Here is a 13,280-nt window from a genome sequence, read left to right on the forward strand (position 1 = left end):
AAAACACTTTACACATTTGAGAAATTATTTTAAATGTTTCAAATGATAAATAATTATTTTAGGAGTTTTGTTAAGTAGCAACTTCATTTTATATCAAGAATAAGACACCACTGCTAATAAAGTTTACACACTCCTAATTTATCATCCATTGTTCTAATCAGCATAAACCACCTGCCCAGTTACATAATGATGTATGTTCGACTCTATCATAAGGTAGTTGGTAATGTAGCAATTTAAATTTAAATTTAACCACAGTATTTTTGTACATGTTCCATTCATAGAATGTAGAAAACCTGAAGCAAGGCTTAGAAGGAGCCCAAAACATTTGTTAATGCTTGAAATCTAGTGAGACCTAGTGAGGTTTTGAGAGGCATATTAATTTATCATCTGATGCCCAGCATCCTTATGATAATGAATCATCATCTTGAAAAAAGTTTTATCAAATAATAAATTTTGACCCTTTGAATTTTATATATTAATGTCATAAATAAGATACCATTGTTAATAATGTTATTTTATCTTATTTTGCAATATGGTATGCACACAATGAACAAGAATTAGATCGTTTTAAATATTTTTTTTATTAATTAAAAGATTCAATAAAAATTTTTCTAGATTTTCAATTTTGTTTGTGAAAATTAGAGATGATTTACATTATAGTACATCAAAATAAATGCTAATAGCTAATTTACTATAATTTTTAATCTAATCTAGTTTAGTTGGAGAATTTTTTTTAACTTTTTAGTACGTGGAGACTAATGAGCCTTTTAGTCACGTCAATCACTGATTTCAGATCCATAATAAGGAACTGAGCTTGACATATCCAAGCCAGATAACTCATAAATCTCTGATGATCAAATTTAAATCAAATCCATATTCCTCAGAACACAAGCTGAAATCTGCCACTTTTGCCATCTGGCTGACAATTGAAGAATTTGCAATATTTCATGTTACAAATTTTCATTATTTCAACTTATCTTTATCTAACATTTAAATAATTTTTAATATATATACCATATAAAACCTAATAGATTGCAAGAGAAATGACAATTTATCCTTATCAAATATTACAAATAAGATTCTGGATGAATAAATAAAATATCTTCAGAAAAACAAAATGAACAATTATCTTCCATTGTATATGAAATTCTGGTACTTTTATTGATATTAATTAGAATTATTGCTAATATGTTAATTAAGTTTAAGTGTAAATAAATGAATTTTGAAATAAATATTTGAAGAATAAATTATACGTATAAAATATACTTTTAAAGCAATAAATGGTACAATATGAAATAAGATGACTGAAAAATATTGAGGAAAACTGAGTCATTCTTTTTTAATTCTCTTCTATTAATTAAAAGTTATAATTAACTCCTTGACTAAAGAACACTTACTATATATTCAACAATGAATGAATGTTTTCAAGTCTCTTCCTTCAGCTTCAGATCCTTTTTTAATAATTTAATATGTTTAATTATATGTTCTTAACAGTGAAGAACTCTAGCAATAATTTTTGAATATTTAAAAGTCATTGTTCATGCTAAGTAAACATTTGGCATCTTTCCAACTTTAAAAAAAGTTCATTACATCTTTATAAATCTGTTTAAAAAGGATCTGAAGCTAAAAGGAAACTCTTGAAACCATTCATTTATTATTGAATATAAGATTTCTTTAGCCAAGAGTTAACTATACTCTTGATTAAAGAAATCTTATTTGACAAATTTTTATTTGAGAAAAAAGTATAATGTAGAAAGATATTTTTCCATTTGAGCCTTCCTTTTTGAAGTATAAATATCAAAACTTTATGATGTATGTATCTTTATACTTATTTTTCATTATTAACTCATGTAGCTTTCATCATTATATTTGGATTATTTAAATTTAATATATTCTATAAAGCAAACAAGTTAACTTTAAGAAAGGGGTGATTATTATTGAATAAGTTAACAGTAGAGTTGATGAGAAGGAAGGGAAATTCTGGAATCTTGGCCAGAATATGTATAATGAAATTTTAATTATAAGGGCTAGAACATCAGATTATGTAATTTGAAATGTATAAAGGGAGAAAAAGATATCAATAAATCAGAAGCAATCAAAGCATCATATCTGAAGAAGTTATAGAGGAACTTAGAAGACCCTAGCTTCCAGATCCATGATTGCTCTCCAGAAGAGTGAATTCACATATGAAATTAGCATGTAGATTGAGGAATGCAATATATTCAGATGGATAAAAACAGGAAAAGCAGATAATTATGCATTAGGATTTATATTTTAAAATATTACTGATTATATTAACCAATTTTAAAAACTTTCCACACTCACATAATGATTATCCTCAGTCTACTTATAATATAGATCTTAATGAATCAAATGTGACCACTTAATTAAATTAAAACAGCCAAATAAGGATATGAATGAAATTATCCTGATTTTATCTGTGTTAAATAATTAAAGTAATTAAAATTAAATAAAATATTTTTCCTATTAGAAGTTCTCACCAGAAATTATAATAAAAGGAATGTTTTATCTAATTTTAGAAATTTAAGCAATAAAAGTAAGTCTTTAGTGAAAAAGCTTCTTATCGCAGTTGGACATAGGTGGAGAATGGATGGAAAGTGCTTAAGAATACCCAAGGAGAGAGGCTTGTTAGTATGGAATATGTCCACGTCAAACTGCAAAGTAATACTAACATTGTGGCAGGATTGTCACCATTTAATTGGCTCAATAACTTTTTCTAGATATCAATATTAGCAATTGTGTTCATCCTTAAGTTTTGGACACATGTAATAACTCCGATCATTACTTCTGTGCTCCTTTGAACATAATATAGTTTTTGTTTCAAAGTTGCACCATAATGCAATCTTTTCAAAGACATTTTAAATACTCTCTTCCCTGAATCTGTTACTGGCGCATAACACGTATAATAAATATACAGCAGGTGACAAACGACAAACTTCCTCAGGTCAACTTGGCCTGAGGAAGAACTGTGAGATAGTTCGAAAATGTTTGTCACCCGCTGTATATTTGTTATGTGTTACACACCGGTAACAGGTTCATGGAAGAGAGGATTTTACTCCAGTCAACTTTGTGACATTTTAAATATCAAACAGAGTTAAATTTTAGTTCAAATCAGCATTTATAATATTATAAATGCAGATAATTGAAATGACAACATAAAGAAAGGATATGATGAAGTTCATTTATGTACAGATAATGATAATATACACTATAACTTGCTCTTCCACAGTTGTTAAAAGAATCTTGCATTCAGTAAATTTCAAACTTCTTTAATATTAATATTTCCTTAGTAATTTCTTTGATTCAAATAAAAAGTCATCTGATATAGCTCATTTGCCTATTAAAGTAAGTAAAAATATTTTCTATTCTCTACTAACATATGGTAAATTAGTATTAATTCCTTGTTTTGTACTTGTTAATTAATCCATAATTTAGATAATTATATTAACTCAATTTAATTTTAATAACAATTTCCTTTAGTTCTAGGTTTGTAATAATTTTAATAACAATTTCCTTTTCAAAAATATTTAAAGAATTTCTTTTGAAGCATTTCTATAAGAGTTACATAGCTGTTTTAAAATGTTCTAAAAGTTAGAAAAGTATCATGAAATTACATATCAAATAAAGCAACAAACATATAGCATAATAAATACAGTAGACAGTACAGTAGAACCTCGAAAACTCGGCTCTCGATAACCCGGCACTCCATATAACTCGGCCACTCCCTGGCAGGGCAAAAAAATCCTTAATTAATTAATTTTCATTATAGACAGCTTTATAAAAGTATAAAAGCTCTTATAAAGTATTTTTCTGAGGTCTGTCTTATCAGGTAAATTACTGTACACAGTGTATTCATTAATTTTCATTTTCATGTAGTAAAGGCTCTATGCCTTCGTAAAGGACGTACTTTTCCTTTGTTTAAGGGTATTTGGGCAGTTTATTCTCTGTTATATTCTCAAGTAAACAATACATACAAGTACAGTACAGTATTTTCTGAGGAAACACTCGTACTTATTTTTTTAACCCCATTTCCGATAACCCGGCATTTTCACAAACTCGGCCACCCTTCGGTCCACATTAGGCCAAGTTTTCGAGGTTCTACTGTACTTGGAAAATGATTTTTCACTTATTTATGATCATTAATCTTCATATATTATGTAATAAAAAAATGTTTCAGATAAATTTGTATAAACTGTATACATACATTTTTAATTTAGATTATTTATTTTAAATATTTTTGACTTATTTATGTTTTTTCTTGTATATAAACATTGTTTAAATAAAACAAAAGCTGTATTTTGCACATATAAAAAAAGATACTGAGGCATGTTCCCTCCAAAAAGGTACCGCTTCAAGTTCATTTATGGGGTTTTGGAGTTTAATTCTTCTCATTTTGGAAGAATTAAAAACTTAAATAAAAGAAATTATAAATAATTGCTCATTTTTTAAATTGCTGACAATGATGCTGGGCAGCAATTTTTAATCATATCTTTAATTTACTTAATTAAAAATATATGCTCTCCACCTCAAATTAGTACTGCAGTGTTTTGTACCTGTACAGTACATCATACTTTTTCATTAGCAATACAGTTGTGCTGGTCATCTATCTAACTCCTTTCAGGGAAAAATTTTTAAACTGAAATAATGTGATTTCCAATTTGCATTGGAAGTTCATATATAGTTAATCAGGGCCTCCTGCCCCTAAGCTTTCCATATCTGGTCTTTAATTTCATTTATCTAACACTATTCTTGAGATTACAGAAAGGCAGACGAATGACAGGGGGAATTTATAGGTCTACAATTGTTTCAAATTGCAGCCCAAAAAGTAAACAAACAAATATAACTTTAATACTAATAAATTAACATATATATTATTCTACATAATTCATTTGTTAAAAAAAAAAAATGGTTAAGAGGCTCACNATGCTGGGCAGCAATTTTTAATCATATCTTTAATTTACTTAATTAAAAATATATGCTCTCCACCTCAAATTAGTACTGCAGTGTTTTGTACCTGTACAGTACATCATACTTTTTCATTAGCAATACAGTTGTGCTGGTCATCTATCTAACTCCTTTCAGGGAAAAATTTTTAAACTGAAATAATGTGATTTCCAATTTGCATTGGAAGTTCATATATAGTTAATCAGGGCCTCCTGCCCCTAAGCTTTCCATATCTGGTCTTTAATTTCATTTATCTAACACTATTCTTGAGATTACAGAAAGGCAGACGAATGACAGGGGGAATTTATAGGTCTACAATTGTTTCAAATTGCAGCCCAAAAAGTAAACAAACAAATATAACTTTAATACTAATAAATTAACATATATATTATTCTACATAATTCATTTGTTAAAAAAAAAAAATGGTTAAGAGGCTCACTCTACCCCAAACCCAATAAAAGCTCTCAATGATTCTATTTTATATATGCACTAGTTTATTAACTTTTACAATATCCATCTTATGAAAAATAATGTTTTTTATTTAAATGCCACCCTTTTAAAAATTCAGCACAAATTTATGGTGATTTCACATTCAAGACTAATTTCATTCTTTGAATAAACTTCCCTTAGTACATGTAGCAAAAATTAAACAGAAATGAAATAGAACATAAAAAACAATTTCCTACAAATCATTTACATATGAAGCATCTATCAAATTAAACTTTTAATCTGTTCTTTTGTTGCAGAATAATTTTCCAAAATCATAGCAAATGAATGAGAAATACTAAATAATTTTTTTCTGTAGATCAGTCTTTCCATCTGGGATCATTTGTTTTCAGTAATTTTTCTTGATACCCACCTCAAATATCATGCACATGCAACAATTTTTATCACAATTAGCATTTCACTAAATGCATGACTTTTGTACAATATTATGAAACTAGCAGGTGGGCCCGGCGTTGCTCGGGCAAAAGTAACGATAACTAAGATAAAGATTATTACGTTACAGTCAACCTTCCGTTTTCACAGAATGCAAGAATTGAATCCCCTTGTTTCCAGACTAATTAGAGAATTTTTAGATGGATCTAAAAATATGTTCGATTTCCCGTAAAAACGAAAAAAACTGCATCTGCGTCTTGCACGTCGCTTTCTCTTAACAATTCCATTGCTATGTAACACTTCCATTGTTGAAACTTCCATTGTTACTTAAAACTTCCATTGTTACTTAACACTTCCATTGTTGATGGAAGTGTTAAGCCTTAATCCTGTCTTTCTCCCCCGGGAGGAATTTCGAAAAATCCCTTCTTAGTGTGCGTTTTCGTGATATACCCTATCTGTGTACCAAATTTCAACTTTCAACTCCTAACCATTTGGGCTCTGCACTTATCATCATCAACCCGTCTCGATTATATTATAGATGAGATATTTCATTTAAATAATAATAACATTTTTAAAAACAGGAAATTTATTTTCATTAAAAATTAATTACTTTAGCACATTTCATAATGTATTTATTAAATTTTCTATGAACCAGCATTTTTTTTCACAGACATGCACTTAGTCACAGACCACACCTTGAGAAATGCTGGTCTAGATAATTTACAGTTCTTCCACTTAAAAAGTTGCTTATGTAGAGAAATTTTGTAACCTTTCCATCATCGATATTTATAACTGCATATTCATATTTACTCATCAATATTTATAACCACATGTTCTGTATATGTAATTTATGTTTAAGTATTAATTTTTATACCTGTTATTCTTCATTTTTAATATTTTATTTTTCCACTTTATACTTCAAATTACAGTTTACATAATAAAGAAAATTTCATTTATTGTATTATTATTATTTTAGATTTTTAAATTTAAAGTGGATAGAATTTTAAAAAAAAACTTACATTTATTTATAAATATCCTGATATTTTAAAATGGCTAATTCATTATTTTATAACAATGAAACAGAAATTATATAACTAATCAATAAGTTAAGTTAAATTGATTTTAATTAACTCTTATTAGAAATACAGATCATTTTTCTCTTCTTATTCTCAGAGAGAATTTTTTTATATTCTTTATATGTAGGATTCAGGACTGTTGAGAACTTGTATGAGGATTAGGAGTAGAGCAAACTCCTTTTGCCATTTTAAAGATTTTATTTATTTTTTAGTAAAATTAATGAGTCTCTTCATAAGCCTGTTTTTTCCACAAAGATGGATTCATGAAGACAAATTTTGTATCTTTGATATACAGTTGATTCCACTTAATTGGGCCACATCAGAGAATGGATCATGCCCAATTAAGCAAAATCTGTTGTATTTTTATTTATTTTCAATGTGTAAATACCATTGGTCAACTTTTTTTTTGATAATATTATTTATCAAATTAAAATTTTAACTGGATGAATTACCAAAAAATTTTAATTTTCATTAATTCTGAAATTATATTTTGCACTTTAATAGTAAAATTGCAAATTAATTTAAAGTTGTTGATGTCTTTCATTATTAATAAATGCTAAGACAATAGTTACAAATGATCTAAATATTTATTTATTAAAAAAAAAAAAGAAAAAGATTAATGTTCTAAAATTTATATTAAAAAAATGTATTAAACATAACATTATTGTAATGTAATTTATTTTGTTTTTTGTCAATTTTTAACAATATAACTTTTATAAGTAACTTTTTTTTATTATTTCAGTTCATATTATTTTTATTTTTCTCTTCGGGATTTTTGTCAATCACACATGTTGTATTTTCTTTGCTTTAACAATTCCTTATTTTCTTCTAAAAGAATGAGATTTTAAAGGAAAATAAAAAACCGTAAGAAAGTTTTCCAATGTTTCAATACTTTCATTCTCTTGTCCTTCTCTATAAAAATCTCAGATAAACTTATCCATCATTTTTTTTAACTTTTTTCTCATTCTAATACATTGTTTTGTTCTCTAAAGGATATAACTCAGTAGAACTATTGACAGTTTTCTAAATCTAGGAAGAATGTTACAAATTTTATAAAAATAAAAATATATCTATATAAATTAATAAACTGACATAGATTTAAAAATAAAACAACTAATATCACATTAACTGATATTAAATAAATAATTATAATAAATTAATAAATATATATTAAAGTTGGATGAATATCACTTTTCTCAAATTTGAATATCTATCAGATCTCAAATACGATGAATATTTACTGAAATTAATTACCTAATATAACTTATTTAGTTAATAATTTATTTAATATTTACTATCTATCTTTTTTTATTTATTTCAATATATTAATAAAGTAAAACAAAAGTAAACAGAGAAGCAATTCACAAAATTTGAAGTAATGAAACTCTAAACTTTTAATTTTGAATTTGAGTTTTAAAGTACGGTAGCTTTTTGGGTACTTTTATCTCAACTGGAACAAATAAATAAACAATTGTTCTCATTCTCACCTACTGCAGATTGTTTTAAGAAAACAATAATTCAAAAACATTTGGAATCTAGTCAGCTTTTCTTGTCAAAAATTAAACCAGAGGTGCTGAAGAGACTTTCTGAAATGCAGTGGTGGATACAACGGAGATACTATTGACATAAAAAAATTAAAATTTAATTGTTCAAACTTCAAAATGTTATTTTTAAAAACATTTACAATGGTAAATATGGTTATCAGACCATCCATAATACAATTCTCTTGCATGTGTTAATAAAAAGGTGCTTATAATTATTCAAATATTGTTAATTTTTAAGTTAGCTTCCTTCTTCAGGTTCTTCTAGATCCACCACTGTGATTATACATTTGGCACAATATTGGCTGTATTCATAGTATTCAAATTTATTTTTTAGTATTCACAGATAGTATTAGAGATGGAAAATACATTACATATATAAATATATAGTGATCAAATAAATATATAAAAAATTAAACTTATTTTTAAAATATAATTTAAATAAATTTTCTTACATTACTAATCCAAAAACTTTTAAATATTCTGAAAAATTTCTTTATTATAGCAGTCTAGTTTTTCAATTTTATATTTAAAAAATAATTTTTCTTTTTTATATGTTGTGATCATGTTACTGATTTAACAATTTAACTAGCATCAGATTTACTTTCAATGATGAAAAATTTGACTTACAAAAGAAACTTTGATGAATTATCACAAAAAAAAATATATATCAAATATTTTTTCTTCCATTTTAATTATATTTGAGATGATTTTACTTGAAGTTGTTTAGCATTATTTAATTCATTGTGTAATTTTATTCGTATAAAATTTCATTCAAATACTTGCTTATTTTCTTGTAATAAATTTTTCTTATTCTTATATTTAATTACATTAATGTTAGATGCAATAAATACAATAATTGATTTGTGTTCGAATTACTGAAAATTACTGGACACAGTTTCAAAAATACCAGAATACAATAAAATTAATAAATTGCTTATTGCAAATTTATTAAATTTTATTTTTATAGAAATAGTTTGCTTTATTATTATTACATGTATTTTAAAATTTCTAGTGTTTTCATACTATTGGGATTATGTTCAAATATATTTTTTCAATTACACCACAGTTAATAAGAGTTTCTTTTAATAATAATTAATACTTTATATCATTTGCTTAACAATTGATTATTCTGAAAATATATTAAAGAAGGATCTAAAAAAAACTATACGTATATAAAAAGTAGCATTATTAATTAATTATATATTTAAAATTATATTCTAAAATGAAATAATCTAATAAATATTTTTTATTTTCAGATAAAAATTTTAATAATTGAATTTAAAGCATTTTCAATATACAGTAATGTAGTTTCAATGAGCAAAGAAACATATCAATATAAATAAATGCTTTTATGCATAATTCAGTTCAGAATTTTAAGTTATAAATATCAAATGGGTACTAACTTTTTTGAAGGCATCATCCATTTCCTTCTTTTCTTTAAGTTGCATCATAGATCTATGATAATTGTCTTTTTGCCATTGCTTTATTTGAGTTATTACTTCATTTGCAAGGCGGTCTTTAACACGAATACTCATATCAGATCTCCTCTCTGCTTCGGTAAGAACGCCCTTCCATGCAGCCTCAGTTGTGCCATACTCTGGTCCTGAATAAAATAATTCAGCCATCAATAAATAAATAAAATAAAAGCATGAGAGCAGTTTTGAGTGTAAATTTCTGTACATCTATCTATTGAATTTTCCAATTTATTCTAAATCTATTGTACACATTTTACTATTGTACAGTTAGGAATTGGTCAAAAAATAACCACCCTAAGATTTTTATATTTTTGGCTCAGGACACCTTCAAACATCAAGAAATGAAAAAATATTTGGTGGTTTTTTTCTGTATGTATGGGTTTTTCTGTGTTTGTGGGGTGTACAATTTTGTTCACCCTCTTTAAAGCTTAATAACTCTAGTGCTTTTTGTTGAAAATTTCTGAAATTTTTACAGAGAGGTTTGTTTATTAGGAGGATTGATGCTATTGAATTTTGGTGATTAAAGGTCAAGAGGGTGGGGAGATAAGAGGGGATGATGTGTATCTCTAGTAGGGTTGGACTTAATGATGATTTTACTTGTTATTAACATTTACAATATTTCATAAAACACATCCCTAGCCTCAAAATTAAGCTTTTTGCCATTTTATATTAGTTAAAAATATAAAAAAAACTTTTCATATTGATATGAACATTTTACCTGGATGACTCTGATAAAAATGTTACGTAGCTATTGTAAAATGATTCTTGCTGGTGAAGAGACGTTACTGTGCGAATATTTTCAATGGCTTCAACTGAAATCTACATCAATGATAATTAAAATTGTTTTAAAAATAATTAAAATTTTCTTAAGTAAATTATATTAAATTGTGATAGAAATTCTTCTGTACATACACTGCTGGACATTAACGATGCTACACCAGGAAGGAAATCAAATATCAGAATCATATNGACAGATGGCACCACCAAAACATTGCTGGAAAGTTAAGCAACTTGTTGCTGGATTTTTTATTATTTTTATTATGTGCTTTACTATTTAAAATGTTAATATAATTAGATCTAAATAAAACCACTCTCTACATCCATCACTCTTTTAATGGGCCTCAATAATAAATTTTGCCTAGGGTCTCACAAATCCTAGGGCCACAAGCAGAATAGTTTAACCTTGAAAAGTAACACCCAAAGTACAGTACTGTACAGTAGCTTTTATAACATCTCTTTCTAATGTTAATTACTGATAAATGACTTCATTACACTCATATACATTAATGATATTCAAGGAATATCCAATTTATAATTGAATATTCTTTGAATATCAATTATAAATTACTGAAATTGATAAATTCCAGTCATTTTATCTTTTCTTCAACAATCATTTTATAGTGTACCCCAGGGCCTAATTTGGCACAAGGCAGGCAAGGCACTTGCCCGAGGCCCATAATTAATTGGGGCCCATAATAGGTTCTAAACGTGCCATTGTTTTATTAGTATTGTGAATTACTATATTATTAGCGCCATATTCAAGGGTTAATAATTAAGAATAACATTACCTACTGCTCCGACATCTAACATCATCACTGAGAATTAGATAATGTTTGTATATGCGCATTAGATCAGTTCGGTGAAGTTCAGAATAAAGTACTGTTTGTTGAGAAAAATTTAATGTTTATTGCTGCATAATTTTATTGTAGCTCCAAAAATACAATGTAAGTAAGATATTCAAATGTAAAAATAAAAATACTTTAATTTTAAATATTACAATTTTATTTATACAGTATTTATAGTAATACAAAATTTGTAAAGGAGCCTGTAAATATTATTTTGTCTAGGGCCCGCGAAGGTCTAAATTAGTCACTGGTGTACCCCAATACCTGCAAGGATAAAGAAAAATAATCCAAGATAATGAAATATAATGTACTATACATATAAATCTGTATTGTACAATATAAAATACCATTAAACTACCTTATCTTCTAATTTATAAAAATTAAAAACTTTTTAATTAAATTTTTTAATTAAAGCTAATGGCATATATGATTGCAAGATTGCAGTAAAACTTTCTGCAATAATTATAAAATGTAATTAATATTGTTTATTTTATTATGCAAATTAAAAATGCTCTCGATATTTGTCTCTGAATCTGTTCCTGGTTGACAGGAATACATTTGTATGTATTTCAGACTCCTAGAAGCTCAAGGCCACAAGTAAAACCAAAGTGACTTATTTATGGCTTATCAATAAATATTTCATTATTGCCAATTTTGACCAGAGCATAAAAGATATATAATAGAGATAATAAATTGTTTTATTTTCTATTTCTTGAGAGTATCTATAAAAGTTTTAATTGAACAATCCCATCTTTTATATATTAAAAGCTTGCATTTCATATAAACAACTTTATTTGAGATAAAAGTATAGTATTGATAGTTTATAAATCTACTTTCATAGATATAAAGAGCTGTGGATTATGATAAAGAGTATGATGACCCAACTACTTTTATATACTTTAATATAAATGAGAAAATAGATATATATATTGTAAACAATTTTAAAAAAATACAATTCAGCAACAAAGTAGGATCTTCACCTCCATATTAAGAGAGAAACAAGAAAAAAATATGTACAGTGAGATCATCAGTGGTGGAATTATTAATACGATGATATGAAATGGTTCAGACAAACCATGACCTGGAGTCTAAAACCAATAATCTAAACAACTGTTTTAATTATAGTTTAAGTGATTCTTTTTTTCAGTCGAAGCTTTTTTAGAGATGTAAATCCCATCTTTTGTGGGAATGGGAGTGGGAGTGGGAGAGGGACCAAGCAGCAGAATTTCAAATAACTCAGAGTGAAGATCAACATGATACCATATGTGCTGTATATGTGTAATAGTTGAGTCACATATCAATCTAATATAAAATCTATGAAGCACGCTACCTCTTTACTGTTTGACTTTATATTTGATTTTAGTATATTAGATATACAGTGGGTGATTGGTTAACGAACAGATCGCATAACGAACAAATCGGATAATGAACACTTTCACGAAAGATTTTTATGTTCGGACAACGAACACATGATTGGATAACGAACACCCCACAGAACAAATACAAGAAGAAGCAACGTAAAATAATGAATACCGATTGGTCTTCCCTTGTCTTCAGGCAACAATTCAAAACTTTTCGGAGTGTGGGAGACGTCGACATTGATGCTCAAGCCGATCGGATAGCATTCCTCCGAACTTTGAAATCCTCCCTTGTAATTCCAGCCTTTTATTTTTCTGACAAAACAATTCTTTTGTGTATTCGCAAGACTGTTGGGTA

At 26.9% G+C, this 13,280-nt stretch overlaps 1 protein-coding gene across 10 annotated transcripts in view; it reads right to left on the reverse strand.

The window, feature by feature from the left end:
• Positions 1-13,280, reverse strand: part of LOC111639900 (protein kinase C and casein kinase substrate in neurons protein 1-like) — a 64,440-nt gene that overhangs the window by 10,837 nt on the left and 40,323 nt on the right. For all 10 annotated transcript variants that reach the window (XM_023385871.1, XM_023385883.1, XM_023385857.1 and 7 more), the window contains exon 3: positions 9,868-10,067. In XM_023385871.1, coding sequence (XP_023241639.1) covers positions 9,868-10,067 — 200 coding nt within the window. The remainder of the gene's footprint in view (positions 1-9,867; positions 10,068-13,280) is intronic.

The sequence above is a fragment of the Centruroides sculpturatus genome, unplaced genomic scaffold (assembly GCF_000671375.1).
Source record: "Centruroides sculpturatus isolate CEXI.00-Female unplaced genomic scaffold, Cexi_2.0 scaffold147, whole genome shotgun sequence".
In the NCBI taxonomy this organism is placed as follows: Eukaryota; Metazoa; Arthropoda; class Arachnida; order Scorpiones; family Buthidae; genus Centruroides; species Centruroides sculpturatus.